We start from the raw sequence: 25,282 nt of genomic DNA on the forward strand, positions 1-25,282 counted from the left end.
ACACCGGCCTCCGTCGTTAAGCTGCCGGGCGGATTCGATATGGGGCCGGCGCGCCTATCCGAGTCCAGAAAGCAGCGCATTAGCCCTCTCGACTAACCTGGCGGGTTTGATCGTGAATTGACTCTCTTTTCGATATCGATTATAGTGATTTTGATAATTCAAAATGAAGTAAGTACCGCGGCATATTATGTTGTTTCACAAGTTCATATCGTTTTTCCGTAAGTTTAATACCACAATTGATAACCGTAACAGGGAATTTAGTCGTCAATATTATATTCTCCTTCACCATTTACAACAGTCTGCCATTGTTTGGGTAAGTTTTCGATTCGCAGCTATAGATATCACGTGTTTTTGAGGCGAAGACCTCATCGAGCCCGTTCAGAGTGCATTTTCATCCGGAAAGAAGTTTCTTGAAGGCTGTTCGATAGAGAGCGGAAAAGGTGACAGTCTGGAGGTGTAATATCAGTCGAATACGGGTTGTGCAGTAACTTCCCAACGCAACTCTTGTATATCGTTTTTGCCAGTCTAGCAGAATTCGAGCGGGCTTTATCGTGGAGTAGCATCATTTAATGCAGTCTTCCTGGTCGTTATTCTTGGACTGCGTCTCCAAGACGTCTCAGTTGTTGACGATAAATGTTAGCAGTTGTGGTTACACCTCGGGGAAGCAATTCGTGATACACCACACCACCACTGTTCCACCATATGCGCCAGGCACTTCTTATACATAGGTGTTGCCGACCGCAGCGCCGTATTCTGCCTGTTTACAAATCTCTGTATTTGAATGTGCATGCCTATACCAGTTTCTTTGGCGCTTCAGTGTGTGTTTATATACATCTGTGTGTGTGTGTGTGTGTGTGTGTGTGTGTTAGAAAAAAGTAGACACCGCACACATATACGAAATGCTACTAACTATATCTTCCTGACATCTTCAACTTTTGTAGTCCTGTCTTCCTCAGTTGCGTGTAATATTACGGTATATTGATAATTTTTACTTATGGACCGTCTGACAGCAACTGAATAAAACACAATTTTAGTGCCATACGCGTTTCGCCTTTATTTTCTGCAAGGCATCATCAGTGGCCTGGAATATGCGCATATGTTAGCTATTTAATTTACATTTTTGTCACTGTGCCTATAGGTTATAAACAGTTCTGGTGGTTGGTATTTCCTATTAAGTAGTACAGGGTTATTACAAATGATTGAAGCGATTTCACAGCTCTACAATAACTTTATTATTTGAGATATTTTCACAATGCTTTGCACACACATACAAAAACTCAAAAAGTTTTTTTAGGCATTCACAAATGTTCGATATGTGCCCCTTTAGTGATTCGGCAGACATCAAGCCGATAATCAAGTTCCTCCCACACTCGGCGCAGCATGTCCCCATCAATGAGTTCGAAAGCATCGTTGATGCGAGCTCGCAGTTCTGGCACGTTTCTTGGTAGAGGAGGTTTAAACACTGAATCTTTCACATAACCCCACAGAAAGAAATCGCATGGGGTTAAGTCGTGAGAGCGTGGATGCCATGACATGAATTGCTGATCATGATCTCCACCAAGACCGATCCATCGCTTTTCCAATCTCCTGTTTAAGAAATGCCGAACATCATGATGGAAGTGCGGTGGAGCACCATCCTGTTGAAAGATGAAGTCGGCGCTTTCGGTCTCCAGTTGTGGCATGAGCCAATTTTCCAGCATGTCCAGATACACGTGTCCTGTAACTTTTTTTTTCGCAGAAGAAAAAGGGGCCGTAAACTTTAAACCGTGAGATTGCACAAAACACGTTAACTTTTGGTGAATTGCGAATTTACTGCACGAATGCGTGAGGATTCTCTACCACCCAGATTCGCACATTGTGTCTGTACACTTCACCATTAAGAAAAAATGTTGCTTCATCACTGAAAACAAGTTTCGCACTGAACGCATCCTCTTCCATGAGCTGTTGCAACCGCGCCGAAAATTCAAAGCGTTTGACTTTGTCATCGGGTGTCAGGGCTTGTAGCAATTGTAAACGGTAAGGCTTCTGCTTTAGCCTTTTCCGTAAGATTTTCCAAACCGTCGGCTGTGGTACATTTAGCTCCCTGCTTGCTTTATTCGTCGACTTCCGCGGGCTACGCGTGAAACTTGCCCGCACGCGTTCAACCGTTTCTTCGCTCACTGCAGGCCGACCCGTTGATTTCCCCTTACAGAGGCATCCAGAAGCTTTAAACTGCGCATACCATTGCCGAATGGAGTTAGCAGTTGGTGGATCTTTGTTGAACTTCGTCCTGAAGTGTCGTTGCGCTATTATGACTGACTGATGTGAGTGCATTTAAAGCACGACATACGCTTTCTCGGCTTCTGTTGCCATTTTGTCTCACTGCGCTCTCGAGCGCTCTGGCGGCAGAAACCTGAAGTGCGGCTTCAGCCGAACAAAACTTTATGAGTTTTTCTACGTATCTGTAGTGTGTCGTGACCATATGTCAATGAATGGAGCTACAGTGAATTTATGAAATCGCTTCAATCATTTGTAATAGCCCTGTAATGTTTTGAACTGTACTTACAGGTTGCGTGGACAATTTCTTACATATTGCGCCCCTGTTGCATTTTTGGTGTTGTTCTTCTTCTTATGAACGCCAATTAGCGGTTTTCTCCACATTCCACACCACTATGCACTGAACACTTGTTTTAATGCAATGTTTTGGTTTCTATTGCCGACTGTCAAATGTTTTTGCCAAAGATCGAATGTTATTGCCAAACTTATGGGTGTAACTATTGAAGTATCTGTGGTCTGTTCGTGTATGCATTTGTGTGTGCGTTTGTGTATGTATGTGTGTGTGTGTGTGTGTGTGTGTGTGTATGTATGTGTTTTGGTGTGCTATTTATTTTATTTTATTATTAATTTATTTTTTGTGCTGTGTGTGCGTGTGTGTGTGTGTGTGTGTGTATGTGTGTGTTTTGGTGTGCTATTTATTTTACTTTATTGTATTTTATTTATTTATTTATTTATTTTGTGCTGTGTGTGTGTGTATTTTGGTGTGATAAATTTCTATTTTATTTTATTTTTTTGTGCTCTGTATGTGTGTGTGTGTGTGTGTGTGTGTGTGTCTGTATATTGGTGCGAAATAATTGTTTTTTTGTCTTCGTGTGTATGTGTGTGTGTGTGTGTGTGTGTGTGTGTGTGTGTATGTGTGTGTGTCCATATGGTGTGGGGAAGAGTTTTTTTGTTTTTTTTTGTTTTATGTTATCATTTCCTTTATTATGTGTAGTAGGGAGCCTGTGCTGATGTGTGTTTGTTCATTTATCACATGTTTGTTTTCTGCTATGGCCTTCTGGTTGTGGAAGTTTTCTTGCGTTTGTATAAGATGTTTGTCATGGTTGCTTATTCTCATTATTTTCATTTCTTGTTCCATGTTTGTAGGATGATGGTTATAGTGTTTTAAATGCTCTGCAAATGTGGAATGGTTTGTTTCATACTACACTTAATAAAGGAAATGATAACATAAAACGAAAAAAACTCTTCCCCACACCATCTGGACACACACACACACACACACACACACACACACACACATACACACGAAGACAAAAAAAAAAATATTTCGCACCAAAATACAGACACACGCACACACACACACACACACACATACACACACACAAATGCATACACGAACAGACCACAGATACTTCAGTAGTTACACCCATAAGTTTGGCAATAACATTCGATCTTTGGCAAAAACATTTGACAGTCGGCAACAGAAACCAAAACATTGCATTAAAACAAGTGTTCAGTGCATAGTGCTCTGGAATGTGGGGAAAACCGCTAATTGGCGTTCATAAGAAGAAGAAGAACAACAAAAATGCAACAGGAGCGCAATATGTAAGAAATTGTCCATGCAACCTGTAAGTAGAGTTCAAAACATTACTACTTAATAGGAAATACCAAGCACCAGAACTGTTTATAACCTATAGGCACAGTCACAAAAATGTAAATTAAATAACTAACATATGTACATATTCCAGGCCACTGATGATACCTTGCAGAAAATAAAGGCGAAACGCGTATGGCACTAAAATTGTGTTTTATTCAGTTGCTGTCAGACGGTCCATAAGTAAAAATTATCAATATACCGTAATATATCTTCCTGACTAACCCTATAAGAGTAGTTGAGAAGATTTCCAGACGAAGTGTGGTGGCGACCGATTAATGTTGCCATGTGATAATGCAATAAAGTTTTCAGTCTTTCTTACGATTAGTATGAACGATTGCGCACAGGAGAGCACAAAAATAATATCTTCAGGCAATCTAAGTGTTAGAGGGTGAGGTTACAGTGAAAACAACTCATGTCTTCTCTCTCAGAGGCACCGAAAATAAATTTGGTACGCTGCTCATTACGAAGTGAGTCTAACAATGATGATATGAAAGGGTGCGAATATTAATTTATATTCTAATTGGTGTACCAACCTTCAAAGCTAGAAATTAATGTTCTGTTTTAAGTACGGTGTGTGCTAATTTTCTTTCTTTCTTAATTTTACTCAGGGGGGGGGGGGGGAGGGGTTTATGGGCGCTCAACATCGAGGTCATCAGCGCAATTTTACTCAGCCGTTTGCCGAGATCACATCCACAAATTATGAACAGAGTGCGAAAGAGGTTAAAAAGCATAAATATGACTTTGGTAAAAGGTATACTGAAGCATAAATTGTTAAGAAATAATAAGCCAGGCATGTAAGTAGCGGATCTCCATCCCTTTTTAATGACAGGTAAGCTCCAGTATTTTTGACAGGCACCATAATTGGTAGCATCTTCGAGAGTCTCTGGTAATCTCTCGTGCAAAGACTCTGGAAGAAAGGACGTTATCACAGCTGCCAAGAAGAGGAGAATTCCAAGCACACCATATAGGCACCGGCGATCAACCAACTCACCCTGCAAAGAACAAATCGTTAAGAAATTTACTAACTTTAGGATGTAATAAAATTAGGCCTATCTGAAAAATTACATTTACTGTTTCACGTGCATTAGTAAAGCCATAATAGGGAAAGTGTGACAGTGGCTACAAAACGTACCAAGTACACAATATATGGCGCAACTCCAATCATGGCCGCGATGACAGCCCACTCAATGGCAGAACCAATCTGTCTGACACACGTTGGATGGATTTCCATGCTTTGGATAACGTTGATAAACAACGACATTGAACTGAAAAACCTCAAGAGAACAGCTCCTGAATTCACCATCCAGTCAGGCCCAGACACTAGAAAGGGAGATAGTTTTTGAATAAGACTCAGATAAATATTAAATGACTAAAGCTGTTTAGTAAGTTTTCTGCAATACAGTATTTTGAAAAGAAGGTTAGCGTGCCTTTAATGGAATGAAAAGAACTACTTCAATTCAGTTCCCTTTTTCGTGTTTATTTAATTGAATTGACGTGTACGGAGGACGAAATGTATTGAAAATTAACTCTAGTTAAACTCTGCCTCTGAAATTTTTCTGCTAAGGCAGTAGCAACGGTATTCCGAAAGGAATAAATTAAGTCCTGAAACGTTACGAAACTGTAGCCTAGTAGAGTAGACAATGATGCAGGGAATTCTTGAAGTTCAAAATATTTAGAAATCCTAGTGAAACATTTAACTCACATATTGTTTTATGCCATATTACATGGATATCACATTATTTGTGACAAATGACACTAACAATGTAGTGACTGGAACAAATATTTCTTAAGCCTCTCTGCAGTAAAATAAATATCCCAAAAGCACAATTATCGTTCTTATACTGGATATTTATTATTATTTAATTGAGATTTGTTCACTACTGAAAGGCAATAAAGAAGCTCAGCACTCTGACCAACAATATGGGATCCATTTTACTCACAAATTTATGTACAGAATTACAAAACATTTCAGAAATTTAGTTCTCATCATTACCAGAATAACTTATAAATACAGTAACTTACTAACATACCCACAAAATTTCAATTTTTATGTGTATCTGAATTTATATGAATTGTTTCTTAGATGACGATAGGAGTACTTAACAATTAACAATTTAATGATGTAGGCTGTTGCCTTTATCTTTAATTATTATTTCAGCATATTGGACCAGTCTGTATACTGTGCTGGCCAGACAAGAGGCCGCTCAGATACAAGAACCACCTGACACTTTTGTTCCAGCTTGACAATATGTGTGACTGTTGTGATACCTGTTCGGACGTAAAATAGTGGGTTGGTGAACGCGCTGGGGTCACTTAGCGCATGACTGCCAATCTGCACAGGTGTTTGCTGCCCCAGTGTCATGCAGTTATTTGATCTGGGTGGCGGGCTGAACTTCCTATCTGGCCAATACAATATACCCGTTACACGTGAAACGTTGGTATCTCTGATTTACTGATCCATTGTTAGTGATTGTTAATAGTTTAAGAAATTGGTTGACTTTACACAGATCAATATAATTCTTTATTTGAGTACTATCTCTGCAATTTCGACAAGACCTACCTTAGGATTTAATGAAAACGTTACGCTTATGGTTTTTTTCTAAATTTAGAACGATTTATTTATTAGAATAGTAGCTTACCACGCGCTGCTTTGCTCGCATAGATTGTACGGCCTGCAGAGATTTCTTTGTTTTTATTTAATCGAATATTTATGTTATTAACAAAACACAACACCTTCTAACCTTTTCACGCTAGTTAAGGCCTTATGTATTGTCTTTTCCCAATGTACTTTTCACCAAAAAACGATTGCAGGCAGCTGTGGCGTGAGGCAGCACGCGGTTCTTCGTAGTCTTCACGTGGAGGCAGGCAGACGATCGTTGTCACCGCAGTGTGCCACCAGCAATGAAAGCAAAAGGCAATACAGGACCAGTCGAAGCGAGGGAAGCTCAATAGCCAACGACACGCAGCCAAGACGCCCAAATTTCAGAGCACGACGATCTTATCTTTCTTAAAAGCCCCAGGACCTGTGGCATTACACGCTTTTCAGTGTAGTGAAAAGCAGCATTCCCAATAGGTTAGCTAGTAGTAAACGGATGTTTATTTATAAGTATCAGTAACATTTGAACCATGAGTGAGAATAGAGGATACCTCATGGTGTTAAGTAATAGGGAAGTATGTTACGCTCATGGGAGAGATCACAAGGATGAACTAGAATCACATGACAAATAGTCAGAATTACGTGATGGAAGTTCATCAATGCAAGACATTTCAGATGTCAGGGAAGATAGTGCGCAAATACTCTCAGAGGACCATGATGTTAGAAATGAATGTACAAAGTCGAAGTCAGCGTGCTGTATCATCAGACCATGTGGCTGTCTATAGTGATGGTGAAATATCTGTTTTAAGTTTGGTGGTAAATATTACTGATGATGAATGTGGTATGATGAGAATTCTCACAGAAATCCTGGCATGAACTCAAAATTCCACCAAAGAAAGTTTCGTCAGTACGAGACAGAATCTAGAAAGCTTGAACAGGCTATTAAAATCTTCAGTGGAAAAGAAGTCTCAATTTGATAAACTGGGAGATGATATTTGTTTAGAAACCTCGATCTAACTTAATGAATTAGTAACTGAATCTTTAGCAGAAGAAGGTCCTAAGAATAAAGAATTGTTTGATGCAGATGAACTTCGAATAACTCTTTTAGAATCTAATACTGTGCAGTTAGTGAGCGGTCAAAAAGTAACTAATGGTATTTATTAAATTGCTCATGAGCAATGGGATATAAAAATAGTAAGGGTTAATGTTGGTTTCTTTATGAGGGTAGAACTAATCCGAAAGACATGTGCCAAGAGTGAACTTCATTCAGAACTGTAGAAAATCGCGAAAAAATGACGACAGGTCTGAGGTAGAATTAGAAGGAAGGGAGAAAGAGTAGGGATTAATGTCCCATTGACATCGAAGTCATTAGAGACGGAGTGAGAATTAGAGTCAGGGGCTCAGTATGCTGCTCAGGTGGAACTGAAATAAAGCAAAGTATCTGAAGTACGGTATGAGCAGGAAAACTGAAATTTAAAAATAAAAATTATCTAATGTTTGATCATCAACATTTGTAAGTTTGTAACTTTCATAATTCCTCTGACAGAGGAAGAAAATGCCAGACTGCAACCAAACTACAGTTTGATGGAATATTTTTGGAGCAGTGGGATGATAAGAAGAAGGTTGGTTGCGTAATTAGTAGTTTCGAAGGAACATTTTCTTGGGATTACAGGACTGCAATGCAACACATTCGATCAATTTAAAAGTGCGTATCTGAATTGATATTGGTCGGAAAATGCACAAAACATTGTGAGGAAAGAAATATTTGAAGGTCGTAATTTCAATAGTAGCGGGTGCAAGAATAATAAAGAACTCTTTCACACCTGTTTAGAAAAACATCAGTATTTGGACGACCTGCTTAAATAGTGGAACCTAATTTCAGTTATAATGTTTAAGTTACCAGTATTAATACAGGAAAAGTTAGTTGGAATTCCACAAACAGATGTCAATTCTATTGTGCAGATAGTAGATCAGTTAGACTCATTGACAGGTAACAATCAGAATTTGGAAGGTTGGTGCAGAAACAGATGGAAAGGCAAGAAGCAAGATGATGTGCGAAGTTGGGAATAAGTACCGTCACTGAGATTTATCATGACTCCTTGAAGAGAGGCCATAGTATGGAGCACAAGATCAGCAAAACTACTGTCACAGTCCTCCCAGAACAGGAGTGGGTGAATTTGATAGACGAAGACGAAGTTATCATGGGAAATATCGAAATTATAGTAACCAAGTTAATGGAAAGTGTGAATGGGGGATTCAGCTTAGGGAAACTCGCGGAACGTTCAGTCACGAATAGTCATTACAAAAGGGAAAAAAAGGCTACAACTAAATTTTTTAAGTTTATCACAAAGAATAAGACTGACACATTTCAAGAAAGTAAGATATGATAAGAGTGAAAGTTAGGTCTATGTTCTCGATCACAGTTGAGAAGCATAAGTGCAATGCCCGTTTCAAAACAAGTCTTCGATAATACAAAATGACCGAGTGCAATGCTCTTTCTTTTCTCTGAACTCGTAATACACTCCTGGATATGGAAAAAAGAACACATTGACACCGGTGTGTCAGACCCACCATACTTGCTCCGGGCACTGCGAGAGGGCTGTACAAGCAATGATCACACGCACGGCACAGCGGACACACCAGGAACCGCGGTGTTGGCCGTCGAATGGCGCTAGCTGCGCAGCATTTGTACACCGCCGCCGTCAGTGTCAGCCAGTTTGCCGTGGCATACGGAGCTCCATCGCAGTCTCTAACACTGGTAGCATGCCGCGACGGCGTGGACGTGAACCGTATGTGCAGTTGACGGACTTTGAGCGAGGGCGTATAGTGGGCATGCGGGAGGCCGGGTGGACGTACCGCCGAATTGCTCAACACGTGGGGCGTGAGGTCTCCACAGTACATCGATGTTGTCGCCAGTGGTCGGCGGAAGGTGCACGTGCCCGTCGACCTGGGACCGGACCGCAGCGACGCACGGATGCACGCCAAGACCGTAGGATCCTACGCAGTGCCGTAGGGGACCGCACCGCCACTTCCCAGCAAATTAGGGACACTGTTGCTCCTGGGGTATCGGCGAGGACCATTCGCAACCGTCTCCATGAAGCTGGGCTACGGTCCCGCACACCGTTAGGCCGTCTTCCGCTCACGCCCCAACATCGTGCAGCCCGCCTCCAGTGGTGTCGCGACAGGCGTGAATGGAGGGAAGAATGGAAACGTGTCGTTTTCAGCGATGAGAGTCGCTTCTGCCTTGGTGCCAATGATGGTCGTATGCGTGTTTGGCGCCGTGCAGGTGAGCGCCACAATCAGGACTGCATACGACCGAGGCACACAGGGCCAACACCCGGCATCATGGTGTGGGGAGCGATCTCCTACACTGGCCGTACACCACTGGTGATCGTCGAGGGGACACTGAATAGTGCACGGTACATCCAAACCGTCATCGAACCCATCGTTCTACCATTCCTAGACCGGCAAGGGAACTTGCTGTTCCAACAGGACAATGCACGTCCGCATGTATCCCGTGCCACCCAACGTGCTCTAGAAGGTGTAAGTCAACTACCCTGGCCAGCAAGATCTCCGGATCTGTCCCCCATTGAGCATGTTTGGGACTGGATGAAGCGTCGTCTCACGCGGTCTGCACGTCCAGCAGGAACGCTGGTCCAACTGAGGCGCCAGGTGGAAATGGCATGGTAAGCCGTTCCACAGGACTACATCCAGCATCTCTACGATCGTCTCCATGGGAGAATAGCAGCCTGCATTGCTGCGAAAGGTGGATATACACTGTACTAGTGTCGACATTGTGCATGCTCTGTTGCCTGTGTCTATGTGCCTGTGGTTCTGTCAGTGTGATCATGTGATGTATCTGTGTCAATAAAGTTTCCCCTTCCTGGGACAATGAATTCACGGTGTTCTTATTTCAATTTCCAGGAGTGTATGATTGATTATACAGTTTGGCCACTGTGCACAACGATAATGCCATCACAGTGTGAACAACCAGCTTCAGTATGCACCAGGCTACATTTATTATAGGTCACCTAAAGAGGAGAACGTACTGTATCTTGGAATCTTTGCCATGACTGAGATTAACAGATATTTATTTTCTCTAATGATTCATTAAAATCAGAACAAAAATTAATAGTGAACAAAGATATCTGAACTCGAATTAAACAACAAATGACATTAACACTGTGAGGAAGTATGAGAAAGTATGGAAGACTGATTGAACGAAACGCAAAAAGATCTGCTCATAAGGGCAGCTTAAGAAATCAAAGTGAACGATATCAATAAATGCTACAAATTATAAACATGTTAAGCAAGACAAGTTGTAAGTCAAAGTAAGCAAGTAGCGAGCTGCTAATAATATCGATCACGCTAGGACAACTGCGACACTTACATTTCCAAAAAATGAGCAATAGGATCCTAGAATGAAATATTCACTCTACATCGGAGTGTGCGCTGATATGAACCTTCCTGGCAGATTAAAACTGTGTGCCGGACCGAGACTCGAATTCGGGACCTTTGCCTTTCGCGGGCAAGTGCTCTACCAACTGACCTACCCAAGCACGACTCACGCCCCGTCCTCACAGCTTTAATTCCGCCAGTACCTCGTCTCCTACCTTCCAAACTTCACAGAAGCTCTCCTACAAACCTAGCAGAACTAGCACTCCTTCCCAACTTTATGGCCAGCATGGAAGAACGTTGCAGATGATACATTGCCGTCTATGGTGATCACAAATCGTATTAAGTACCATGCCCTGCCTTTTGTGACGTCCAGGGGACCTCCGTGAATCACGGTGACTTCCGTGTAATTATGGACGTTGCGTAAATGTGCCATTTCTGTCTGTCTCATTGTGTATTTCTTTCAGTTACTTTCTGTACTGCGCTGTAGGTGGTTCTTTCTATGTGTGGTCCAAGTTACATCCTTACACTTTTCGCACCATTTGTATATTGTGAAGCACCAGTGAAAACTTACTTTTGGGAGAGAATGCTGTCGAAATGGACATGCTTAGCATATGCTGATTTGAGCCAAGAGAAGTTAGACCTGTGTTCGACATGATATACATTGAGTATCAAACGAACAATGCTTATAGCAAAATCTCTCTGTTTTAATTATGGCTGTTGGCATTTTATTAAGGGAAACAATAAGACATGTCTGAATTTTAGCAATCACACTAAAAAGTACAACAAGACATATATCTTAAATGTAGGGATTTGGTAATGTTCAGAATTCAAACAGCATCTATAGCACTGGATACTGAGTAGAGGTAAACCATAAAACTGTCCAACTCAGGCTGAGTTGTTGCCGACCCGCTCACCAAGCGTGTTAGCGAAGATAAGCTCGCCTGTGTGTGGGCGACAGGCTTCCAATCGGGTCTGTGGTTTGGGTGCATCGGTTCCACCAGCGAGTCCCGTGTGTTTGTAACGATCGCTGCCTCCCACCACCAAGAAAGACATGTAGGGTCCGCCATTCGTTCGCCGGTGTCCACACACAGTCGAATGTGTTGCAGTTACAGTCAGTGAGCGAGTGGCCGGACTGGTCGGACTGTGGATGGGCACCTTAATGGGATGCTAACGGACGCGTTATCAGTTAATGGCACCGTGGCCCAACAAAGGAAAAGATTGCTCACAGCTGGGTGTCTGAATCCCTGAGCCTCATATGCACAGCCTGATCGGTGTGCCGACTTGTTCACCAGCCAGCTCGCTGACCCCTCTGTGTGTGGGCAATGGCAACTGCTTGGTGAAACCTACCTGCCTGCAGTGACAGAGTTTGTACTGACAGGTAGCGATCAGGAGGTAGCGATCAGGACTACGAGGTAGCGCTTTGCTGTAAAACTTGTGCACCCACACCAGAACCGACACGTCGGGGAGACCCATTTGGCAAAGGGGGCTGAGCTGACTGATCGGCCTGTGTATGGGAGCCTTTAGAAGGACTACTGAAGGCGATGCGCAAAAAAACGAGAAAGACAGAATACAGGTCAAGACAACAGCTTACTGCTTGAGCAGTATGTGAGACTCACTTCTGATAATAGACAGTAACCTTAGGATAGCATCCACAGTAGCTGAATATGAAACAGAGATGGAGCAAGTTTGATTAGATAGTAGGATAGTAATAAGACACAGAGTATAATAATTTTTGAGTTTTAATACATGATACTTGTAACTAATTAATGTCTTCTGTTCCACAGTATGACACTAATCGACTCAGATACTGGGGATTGGAGAGAGAGATGGCATTACTGGAATCCCCCAGTATTATCGATGGAAGATATCAACAATGCCTGTAACAACACAAACTCTACTTGAACCACACTCCACATTGCTCTTGTTAAAACAGGTAAAGTTATATATTAAGGTGCACCATTTTTGTTCTTCTTTGTAAAAGGGACTCCGAAGAGCCGAAATATAGAAGATTTCGTTTTATTTTGTGTATTATGTTTAGATGTATATAATTGTTTGTGGCATACGGATGACAAAGAGTAACAAAATCGAAATACGCAGCACATGGACGGCACTGTTCTCAGGGCAACCAATTATGAAAGGTAAATTAAATATCCCTAGGAATGACACACATTGCTGAGGAGTGGCTTGTATTCCTCGATACAGATAGCTGTAACGTAGGTGCAACCACAATGAAGGGGTATCTGTGGGAAAGCCACAGAAATATGTGGTTCCTGAAAAGGGTAGCAGCCTTTTCAGTAGTTGCAGCGGCCACAGCCTGAATAACCGATCGATCTGGCCTTGTAATAATAGCCAACATGGCCCTTGATGTGTTGGTTTTGCGAGCAACTAAAGGGATTGGAAAACTGCAGCCAATCATTTTTTTCCCTGAGGGCGTAAAGCTCTGCTGTACGATTAAATGATGATGGCATACTCTTGAGAAAAATATTCTGTACGTAAGACGGTCCTCCCATTCAGATATCTGGCCAGGGACTACTGAGGAGGTTGTCATCATTACCAAAAACAAAACCAGTACTCTACGGATTGGAGGGTGCAATGTGAGGTCACTTAATCTGACAGACAGGTTAGGAAATATAAAAGGGAAATTCTATTGTTTGAAGTTAGATACAGTGAGGATAGCTGAAGTTTGATGGAGAGATGGACAGAATTTATTGTCATGTGAGCTCCTACAGGATTATAAATATAAAATCAAATAGAGGTAATGCAGGAGTAGGTCTAATGATGAATAAGAAAATAAGAATGAGGCAAGCTACTATGAGCAGCAGAGTGAACGCATTATCGTAGCCAAAACAGACACAAAGCCAGCACACACCGCAGTAGCACAAGTTTGTGTGCCATCTAGATTCGCAGATGAAGAGATTGAAACAATGTAGGATGAGACAAAAGAAATTATTCAGAAGTTACCCGAGAGGAAATTTTAATTGTGAAAGGTGACTGAAATATTAGGAAGACGAAGAGAAGGAAAATAGTGGGAGAACTGAAAGACAGGGATGGAATGGGGAAAAGGAATGAAAGAGAAAGCAACCACATTTTGCACAGAGCATAATTTAATCATTGGTAACACTTGATTTAAGAATCATGAAAGTTGGTTGTAAACGTGGAAGAGACCTGGAGATAGTGGTAGGTTACGTACTGGTTGTCTAATAATAAGACAGAGATTTCAGAACCAGATCTTAAACCGTTAGGCATCTCCAGGACAGATACTATGCTCAAAGGTAATGAGATATCTCGAACAGAATGACCTCCTCGACGTCGCCCAGCGCCGGAATGGTTCCTTTGATAGGGCACGGCCGATTTCCTTCCCCACACTTGACACAATATGAGTTTGTGCTTCGTCTCTAATGACCTCGACGTCCACGGGGCGTTAAAACCAATCTTCCCTCCTTCCTTACATCAACCAGTATGGGTGGCGAAGGCATCGATCATGTTTAACTCAACTCGCTCTCTTATCACATGTCATACTGAAAGCTTTGGCTTAAGGCTATCAGGTAGATGCAGCATTTCTTGATTTTCGAAAGGCATTTAACTTAATACCACATCTAAGCTTATTATAAAAAGTACTGTCATATGGGGTATCAAGTGAAATTTGTGACTCTACTACGGATTCTTTGCTAGGGACGACACAACTTGTTATCCTGGATGGGCAGTCACTGCCAGATGTAGAAGTAACTGCGGGTGTGCTCGAGGGAAGTGTGTTGCGACACATGCTATGCATCTTTAATGTTAATAACCTTGCAGACAAAATTAAAAGTAACATTAAACTTTGTATATATGTATGATGCAGTCATCTATAATGAAGTACTGTCTGAAGAAGATGCATATATATTCAGTCAGATCTCAATAAGATTTCAACGTGGTGCAAAGATAGGCAACTTCCTTTGAATTACCAGAAACATAAAAGTGTACATTTCACAAAATGAAAAAAATGTGGTCTACTATAAATGTACACTCCTGGAAATGGAAAAAAGAACACATTGACACCGGTGTGTCAGACCCACCATACTTGCTCCGGACACTGCGAGAGGGCTGTACAAGCAATGATCACACGCACGGCACAGCGGACACACCAGGAACCGCGGTGTTGGCCGTCGAATGGCGCTAGCTGCGCAGCATTTGTGCACCGCCGCCGTCAGTGTCAGCCAGTTTGCCGTGGCATACGGAGCTCCATCGCAGTCTTTAACACTGGTAGCATGCCGCGACAGCGTGGACGTGAACCGTATGTGCAGTTGACGGACTTTGAGCGAGGGCGTATAGTGGGCATGCGGGAGGCCGGGTGGACGTACCGCCGAATTGCTCAACACGTGGGGCGTGAGGTCTCCACAGTACATCGATGTTGTCGCCAGTGGTCGGCGGAAGGTGCACGTGCCCGTCGACCTGGGACCGGACCGCAGCGACGCACGGATGCACGCCAAGACCGTAGGATCCTACGCAGTGCCGTAGGGGACCGCACCGCCACTTCCCAGCAAATTAGAGACACTGTTGCTCCTGGGGTATCGGCGAGGACCATTCGCAACCGTCTCCATGAAGCTGGGCTACGGTCCCGCACACCGTTAGACCGTCTTCCGCTCACGCCCCAACATCGTGCAGCCCGCCTCCAGTGGTGTCGCGACAGGCGTGAATGGAGGGACGAATGGAGACGTGTCGTCTTCAGCGATGAGAGTCGCTTCTGCCTTGGTGCCAATGATGGTCGTATGCGTGTTTGGCGCCGTGCAGGTGAGCGCCACAATCAGGACTGCATACGACCGAGGCACACAGGGCCAACACCCGGCATCACGGTGTGGGGAGCGATCTCCTACACTGGCCGTACACCACTGGTGATCGTCGAGGGGACACTGAATAGTGCACGGTACATCCAAACCGTCATCGAACCCATCGTTCTACCATTCCTAGACCGGCAAGGGAACTTGCTGTTCCAACAGGACAATGCACGTCCGCATGTATCCCGTGCCACCCAACGTGCTCTAGAAGGTGTAAGTCAACTACCCTGGCCAGCAAGATCTCCGGATCTGTCCCCCATTGAGCATGTTTGGGACTGGATGAAGCGTCGTCTCACGCGGTCTGCACGTCCAGCACGAACGCTGGTCCAACTGAGGCGCCAGGTGGAAATGGCATGGCAAGCCGTTCCACAGGACTACATCCAGCATCTCTACGATCGTCTCCATGGGAGAATAGCAGCCTGCATTGCTGCGAAAGGTGGATATACACTGTACTAGTGCCGACATTGTGCATGCTCTGTTGCCTGTGTCTATGTGCCTGTGGTTCTGTCAGTGTGATCATGTGATGTATCTGACCCCAGGAATGTGTCAATAAAGTTTCCCCTTCCTGGGACAATGAATTCACGATGTTCTTATTTCAATTTCCAGGAGTGTAGTATAAGCGACGTACGGTTGGAATCAGTCAACTCATAGATACACCTGGGTTTAAGACTCTGTAAGCATATAAAATGGAACGATCACATAGGCTTAGTCGTATGTAAAGGAGGTGGCAGACGCCGGTTTGTTGGTAGACTACTAGGAAATGCAATCAGCCTGCAAAGGAGATTACTTACAAATCATTTATTTGACACATCCTAGAATATTGCTCAAATGTGTGGGGCCTGTACCTAGTAGTACTAATAAGGGATATTGAACGTATTCAGAGAAGGGCAGCACGATGGTCAAGGTTTGTTAGATCCAATGGAGAGTGTCACGGAGATGCTGAAGAAACTGAACTGGCAGACTATTGAAGATAGATGAAAACTGTTGCGACAAAGCCTGCTAATGATGTTTCGAGACACGGCTATAAATTATAACTGTAGCAACACACCACAACCCCCTATGTATCGCACCTGTAGGAATCATGACATGATAAGATTAATTACAGCACGCACGGCGGCGTTTAAACAATCATTCTTCCCGCCCTCCATTCGTAAATGTAACAGACTGCAGAGTATAGATGTAGATGTGGACTGTGACCATAAGTAATTGGCTATAAATTGCCAGTTAAAACTGAAAAATTTGTAAAAAGGTAGGAAATTAAGGAGATGGGACCTGGATAATTCGAAGGAACTAGGGGTTGTTGAGAGTTTGAGAGGGAGTGTCAGGCATTGTTGGACGGAAACAAGGGAAAGCAATACAACAAAAGACGAATGAATAGCTTTGAGACATGAAATAGGGGAAGCAGCAGAGGATCATATAGGTAAAAAGACAAGGTCTACTAGAAATCCATGGACAACTCAGGAGGCATTGACTTTAACTGATGAAAAGAGAAATTGTCAAATGCAGTGAATGGTGCAGGTGAAAGAGAATAAAGAAAGGAATAGATGAGTTTCACGGAAAGTGCCAAACGGCCAAGCAGAAGTGGGTAGAGGGCCCATGCAAGGCTGTAGAAGCATCCATAATTAGGGGAAAGATAGATGCAGCCTACAGCAAAAATTAAGGAGACCTCCGAAGAAAACAGAAGGGAAAGCTGGGAGGTGGAAGGAGTGCGTATTTACAGGATCTATGTAAGGTGAACAAACTTGAGGATAATATAATAGAAAGAGAAGAGAAAGGAGCATTACGAGTCATGCAATGGGCAAGTCTTGTTTCCACGTTTGGTAAGACGACAGCCTTTGTCTGTATTGCCTTTGCAATGTTGGAACGTAATTTATCGAACAAGGAAATCACGGAAATCCTCAGTTCGGAACCCTCATCGGACGAAGATGCCGATGTGTTTGGACGTAATGATGATTCTTCACGAATACAAGGAACCTTTTTCGGAAGATTCATCTTTCAAAGGGGGAAGAGAAGATAAAGTCGTAAGCGCAGCTTCGTCATGAAAAAGAACGTTTGATTGGTCGGATAATCATCCTGTGTCCAAAAGCCACCATTTCGTGAACACATTTAGCTGCATAAGAATAGACCTCCATGTTTCAGCAAGTCATTTAAACTTTTTGTACTTTATGTCGTTTGAATTTGTTTCTGCCATTTGTATACAGATGAATAATTACTACATATTTCTTACATTTCTGATGACAGTACCCAGAATGTTAACACTGTGGAAACATATAGAGCTTGCAGAATTTTATTGCTTCTTGATGTGTTCCATGCTTATGCCAAAAACTAAATAGTTGGTAGAGAATCAGTATTGGCCACCACATTTTTTGCTTCAAACATCAATATTTTCACACATAATGTCAAGGGACAGGTTGAAACTGATGCTCCGTTTATTGCGCTTCAGTGATAATTAGGCTGTATTCCAGGATGTTCTTGTGAAAATGCGGCTCATTGTAGAGCACAAAAGAAAAAAATTCCGTGAGGTCACAGTTCCTTTCGAAAATTTAGTATTTCATGTCTGCTGCTTTTCCAAGGAAGGCTGCGGTTTAAGCAGGGTCACATAATCATATTCTGGATTATATTGCCTATACTGGTGGCGCCACGGAAATGGAATCTGGAAATGCTGACGGGAAAATATGGAGATGTCGTTTGTTTGTTATTGCCATACTTCTAAAAAGGTCATACCGTTTATTTAGACAGTTGGTATTCCAGCTCCGAATATTCCTATGGCTCCACGATAAATGCACCAATGCCATTAAAAAAGGTACGCAAAAACAGGAAACATTTACCACCGTTACCTGGCGGACTGAAGAAAGAGGAAATATAGTTCAGTTCTTGTGTAACACACTTTTCTCTAAAATGGATGGACAACAATGAAGCATGGATGCTTTCAACCATAAATGGTCCAGACTTTGTTGAAATAGAGAAGAGGGAAAATAAAACACGACAAAATAAATCGAAACCCACTCCTGTAATGAGCTACAATAAGTCAATGGGCGCTGTTGATACGATAGACTTGATGTTAAGTTCTGCACAGTGCATCCGAAAGACAATGAAGTGTCACAGAAAGGTATTCTTCCATTTGACTGACTTGTGTGTACTGACTGCAAAAACAATTCTTGAAATAAAAAAAGAAACTTAACACGCCACTGGTGAATTTCCACTTGGAACTAACCAACCAGTTGCTGAATAAATTTCGTGGGCAAACATGTAAAACTGAGATCCCACGGGCACCAAAACAAGATATTCCATTTGGTATGCAAAATAAAGAAGGATATTATCCAAGATTCCTCAGAGCATGGAGAAAAGGAGATTCTCCAGAGACACTGTGTTCTGTGTTCTGCTAATTCACAGCAAAAAATCACATGTATAAGATGCAAAAAGTGTGATGTAGCTCTTTGCATGATGCAATGTGTAGAGAAATATCACACACTAACGATATATTGGGCGGTGTCAGTAGTTTTGTATGTTTCCAGGAGAGGATAGTACGAAGAATAAAAATAAAAAATAAAAAATAAAATAAGAGGGAAAAGTAAAAAGTCCAAGGCCTGCTTAAAAAATGAGGATGGAAACCACAAAACTAAATAGGACTGAAGGTGATAAATGGAAAGAGAAAACAGCGAGCAGGAAGCAGGTAGATTTTTATTGTCGAATTATTTATTATGGAGAATCCAGTTGAGGCTTTAATTACAAATGAGCTAGTAGGATTATCGCAAAACAAGTTATACGAAAATCTTCCTTCTTTAATTCTGCTGTAGGCTACATGAGACAATTTGCTTTTAAAGTTCATTGATCACTATTTATTTACGATTAGAGTAAGAATTGTTTGTCCGAGTTCTGGGCATCTCGGCTAGGAACTGCTCACTTATAAAATTATGTATTCTGAAATGTATTTGTCCAATGATAATGAAATTATATTGGGTTATAGGCAAATATATTGGTAGTGCGGATCTTTAGTTACAGAATTATTCAATAAATATACAAACTTTTTTTCATTTTTCTAACGTACCATTTTCTCAGCTCAAGATAAACGTATAATAGAAAGTGTGGGTTAATTTTGAAGTTCTCTTCGTGTGATTCTGATTCTATGAAGACTATTATCGAAGAGTGGTTCTAAGAGCGCTAGAACGTAAAGATTAACCGTCAGTGGCGTATTCCCTGTCGTAGCCCGCAATTTTTGTTGTACAGTGGCACATACGTCAATACTGATAATCAATGTTACCCAAAAAAACGGAAACTGCCTTCCGCCACACAGCATTAGGTGGCTTGTGAAGTATGATGTAGATGTAGATACATTACCTGTCATTACAATAATGATGGCGACGGAAACCAGTGTTGCCCCCAACAATGAAAATGCTTCTGTGAACCTCCGTCCAAACCTGTTGCCCAGGAAATGCGCTGCAAGGTTACCGGGGAACTCGAAAGCTCCTTGAACCAAATAGGCGAGGAATGGATTGCCGCCGAGATTACCGATATTAAACATCATGGTACTTCTGGTCAGTATGCAGACTAATCTAAAGAAAGATGTCAGTTAGTAATACAGAAATACATTTACAGACGGCATAAAATTTAAAGTTTCATGGCAATAATAATTTCATTTTTAATGCTGCCGGTTAGTAATGCAGGGTGTATCATAGCTAATGGCCTAAAGGTATACAGTTGAAAATGCATGGTACTACAAAGAAAGCACTCCCAGTAAACAGGTCCGCAAACGAACAGTTTATGAGGTGACTGCGACTTTGTGATTACCAGCAACCAACCACATGCTGGTCAATGGTGTGTTCTTACATTTTCGAGGCATGGACTTGTAAAAAGAATGTCTGATATTATTACACTTGACCTTCCGTGGCCGTTATCGGTAAAGCGGTGAAATTACAGTAAACAATTACAGTGATGGTTGAGGAAAACGCTTCGCTCAGTGAATGATTTCAAGACAGTTGCGCATTTATTATCAACCATTTCAGCATGTCCTCGTGAAATACGGCGATAAAAACTCACGATAAGCCAACCGAAGCGCCTTGATTCCCAGGTACAGCAATTCTGTGGTCGACTAATACACTCAAAGTGCCACTCACGTCAGTTGTTTGCAGAGCGTATGTTACGTGGTACGAGCGTTGGTGGTAACGTCGAACATTACAATAACAAGGAGTAAGCGGATATACATGTTATGTATGGTAGAGCTAACAGCAAGGCACGGGAGGCTGCATCGTCCCAACAAGCATACCATGCTCGAGGGTATCCCGTGAGACGAACTTTTACAAGTTTCCATCAACGCCTCGGAGCAACTGAGAACTTTGCACATGCTGCGCGAGTGGGTGTTCCTGCTCGAATTACACCTGAACTTGTTGGAAACAAACACTCTCCAGGAATCTCGACAAGGAGACTTGGCACACAAATTCATGGAATGAGCCACACTAGTGTTTGGAGAATAATGCATCGCAGTGCAATGCACCCGTATCACCTCCATAGAGTAAATATCTCTGGAGTGAGCATTGCGTTCTGAGCATGTTGTCAACATTAAAGCAGGATTGTCACGTGTTTACGGGACTTCGCTGTGCGTGTATGCTTTCCTCAGAGTTCGAAGTTTATAATATCAAGAGTTTTTGTTGTGTTTTCACCGTTTGTTTATAGTGTAATAGCGATGGTGAATTACTGTTGTTGCTACGGATGCAAAGCAAGTTTTGTGAGAGGAGAGATAGTAACTTTTCATGGGTACTATGTTTAAAAATTTCGAGACGCGTTATGATTAAGGCTTGATTCTGTAGACCTATTTTTCTACGATTTTATGACTATATGATAGATATTAAGGCTCGTACAAAAGCTTGCAAACAATCGCTTCCTCTCGTAAATTTGCTAGTGGAACAGGAAAGGGAATGGTTAGTTGCTTCAGCAAATATTATCCTCCATGCATTTATCAGTGTCTTGTCGATTATATATATAGATTTGAAACACAGGAGACAGATAAATTCAATAGAATGGGAGTATGTAATTGTCTTCGTATAATATGTGTGTCCAAACCTTTTTGTTTACTATAAAGTTACAGTAGGAGACCATGTTAAATGTGTCTAGGATCTGGAGAATGAGTGTGTGTGATTTATATTTTTGTTTCCCGAAGGATGAACAACGAGTAAAGATGTAGCTCCAGAAAATAAGGAGAAGTAATTTTGTCCCCACAAAATATTCCGAAGTATGTTCAAAGCACTTTGAAGAGGAATGTTTAGACAGAGAAAAATTTGGACGTCTGTGACTGACGGTAGATGCTATATCATTTATTTTTAATTTTCCACAGCACCTACTACCAATTTCTGCATTCAGCTTAAATACATTTTCTGCACAAATCAAATAAAAAACACAATAGTGTAGCTAATCAAAGTACACATTCATCTTCTTCGGTGTATTTTGCCTTCAATTTATTTTCTTCACCATTTAATTAAGAAGCGTAAAATATTAGTAAACATGTCCCCAAACTCTTTCATTTGTGTCACTTTCCACCTCCCTTAATGGTGTTATATGGGTTGACTGCTACATGACCAACTGTATTTGCTTTACAGTACATTTATTCTCCGATCGCCTTTTTCCCCACTTCTTACTCATTCTACTATTTATTTAATAAACTGGGAGCAAGTACGTAAAATGCATTAAATAAACATTTCAAAGTGTCACCAGTAAGAAAAATTGTGCTTTAGGTCGCAAAAACGAGAAAATAAATACGCAGAAATAGCAGAAAAAAAGGACGAATTAGCAGGGATATATTATGCCAATGTGTGGCAAATTCGGTGTTTTTCGGACACTTGCAAAAGTACTAGCGTACTGTCAACTCGTTTTGCAAGACTATCACTGCAAAAATGTACGTCAGGCTCTGCAATACAATAAAGTGCCGTATCATACCGAAAACTACAGAAAATCGAGAGAATCTGAACTGTGACACCTATCGCAAAGAAGCAGAATTCAATATCACTTGCCCTTAAAAGTTACGTAGCTGGTTTATTCCCGGTATCAAATGGATACTGTTAAAATGTGTGCGCAACATATATAAATAATCCACACACGTACGAAAAGAATCTGCCTGTACTAGGGATGTAGTGACATTCGAAATATACGGGGCGCAATACGGACAAACACACGACTTCCCGAGAACACGTGACCAGGCCGGCAACGTATGTTGCAACACAAAATCTGTTTTGCGCATGTGAATGCTCACACCAGAGATATTTACTCTATGATCACCTCCAACGAGTTTATTGTCTTCGAAACATCTCCAACGAATTTATTGACTCAGTGAGACGGATTTTGGTCCTAGACTAACGTTTTGCCAGTGCATGCAACAACAACATTTAGGCAACCATACGTTTGACAATAACATTTTATTTACATATGAAGCAGGGTTCCCTCGAGTCAGTGTGTGTAATTATCACATTTCTCACGTTTTGAGTCATCTTGGCTCCAACCCACATACTGTGTATGTGTCTCCACATCGACGTTTCGTATTGAATATGTTGTTAAGGTGGTAGGTGATCGTCTCATTGGGCCATACAAGTTACCGAACAAACTCAGTCGACGGAATTACCTTCGGTTTCTGCGGCATCATCTTGCAGGATTGTTTGAGGACGTTGGTTTACAGCTTAGACCCTTAGAGCAACGCCAGAAAATGTGGTACGTACGTGATAGAGCACCGGCACAATTTGCTGCTATGGTGAAACGACATCTAACACTCCGATATGGCCAAAGATGAAATGGGTGAGGAGGACCTCTACCGTGGCTTCAAGATCACATGATCTGAACCCCATGGATTTCTATTTTTGAGGCCACCTTAATGGTTTAGTGTACGCCACTCCAGTTTAAACGGTTGAAGAATTGGAGCAGAGCCTTGTCAGTGTTTGTCAAGAATTTCGAAATGATCGCGGCGTGTTTGAAAGGACTCGAAACTTATTGTGGTGACGGGTACAGGCATGCACTCGGCTACAAAGACGACACTTCGAACTTCTCCTTTAATTATGAGTAGAGCCATGAGAATGTCGTGTTTGTTCAAAACACGTGCACTTCTACCAAAGTATCTCTAATAACTTTTCTTAATGTTGTACAATATTTTTACCTTTCCCTACCTGGGATGACCTTTACACGCAATCAAGTCAGAGGTGTCTGGTAACCACAAAGTCGCAATTATCTCGCAGTTTGTTCGTAGGGTTTGTGATTACCAAGACCTTTTTGCTTCTAATGTCGTGTTGTTTACACCAGTAATTATGATACACCCCGTACTGACCTGACTACATAAGCCAATGTTCCTAAGGGACAGTCAATTTTAATAGAGATGTTCGTTTTACAAAACACTGAACATTTTCACTTACCTGCCAAAAATCAGTTTAAGTGTATTCTTAAACAGGTTTCTATTGGTGACTAAACTTAGCACTCCCATTTTCGCAGACCGTCGTTTTGACATTGCATTTAAAATTTCCAGAGTGTCGGCCGGAACGTGCCTCTTATTGGTCTGGGCTATCTTGTGCACCACCGAATACGCTCTTTTCGTGTGCCCCTTATTGAGCAGCCAGCGCGGTGACTCAGGAAGAAAGCTGTAATAAAGAATACATTGGTTCAACATAGCTAAAACCACTAGTATTACATATCACTCTATTCTCAAAGTAAACTTATGAAATAAGTGCTTCGACTCGAAAGAACGCTGAGTCCTCAAGATTGGCGAAGTTTTATAGAAGCACGAAATTTAGAGCGAACCTCAATATTAGGTGCTTTTAAAAGTTTCCACAACGAAACTGCGTCTCGAAATTCGGCAGAAAATCCAAGGAGATTCTGGTCGTATGTGTTACACCAGTGGCAAGACAGAATCAAGACTTTCAGTGCGTGCTAGTGACGGCAATGACAGCGTCTCTAAAGCGGAATTACTAAATACGATTATCTGAAATTCTTTAACCAAAGAAGGCGACGTAAATACCGGGTATTTCAAAATGAATGACCTGGTTTCAAAACTCCGTGTTTACTGATACAATCATATTACAAACATGGGATAAGTTGCAATATACAAGATTTTAAAGTTTTAGCTGTGCTATTACAAATGCTCTACGTGTCCACCGGCAGCAGCACGAACAACATTTAGACGATAGCTAAATTCGTCATAAACCGTACAAATGTAGTAGCTTTTACAGAAATTTTGGCGGCTGTTGTTATATTCTTCACTTCTTCTATGTCACGAGGTAAAGGGGAGACGGACACACTTTCCTTCACACATCCTCACTAGAAAAAAATCGCCTGGGGTCATATCTGGCGGTCTTGGTTGGCCAAGAATGCACGGCAGTGTCTCGGAGTCCCGTGCGCCTTATCCAGCGTTAAGTCACTGAAAAACTGTGGTACGTAAATGTGCCAGTGTGGTGGAGCTCCATCCTGCTGGAAAATGAAGACATCGGATCCTGTAGTTGTGCAGAAAGCCAATTCTGCAGCATCTGAAGATAGTTCATTGCCGAATTCTTTCTTCCATGTAATCAGAAGTACGAGGTCGAACAGGTCTCTTACCTT

The 25,282-nt window shown here is 42.0% G+C and overlaps 1 protein-coding gene across 1 annotated transcript in view; it reads right to left on the bottom strand.

The window, feature by feature from the left end:
• The window catches only part of LOC126176346 (solute carrier family 22 member 7-like), a 127,491-nt gene that overhangs the window by 14,876 nt on the left and 87,333 nt on the right, over positions 1 to 25,282 (bottom strand). The window contains exons 6-9 of the mRNA XM_049923498.1: positions 24,106 to 24,327; positions 20,060 to 20,274; positions 5,046 to 5,233; positions 4,671 to 4,905 (exon numbers count right to left, since the gene is read on the bottom strand). Coding sequence (XP_049779455.1) covers positions 4,671 to 4,905; positions 5,046 to 5,233; positions 20,060 to 20,274; positions 24,106 to 24,327 — 860 coding nt within the window. The remainder of the gene's footprint in view (positions 1 to 4,670; positions 4,906 to 5,045; positions 5,234 to 20,059; positions 20,275 to 24,105; positions 24,328 to 25,282) is intronic.

Source organism: Schistocerca cancellata, chromosome 3, assembly GCF_023864275.1.
Source record: "Schistocerca cancellata isolate TAMUIC-IGC-003103 chromosome 3, iqSchCanc2.1, whole genome shotgun sequence".
Classification (NCBI taxonomy): Eukaryota; Metazoa; Arthropoda; class Insecta; order Orthoptera; family Acrididae; genus Schistocerca; species Schistocerca cancellata.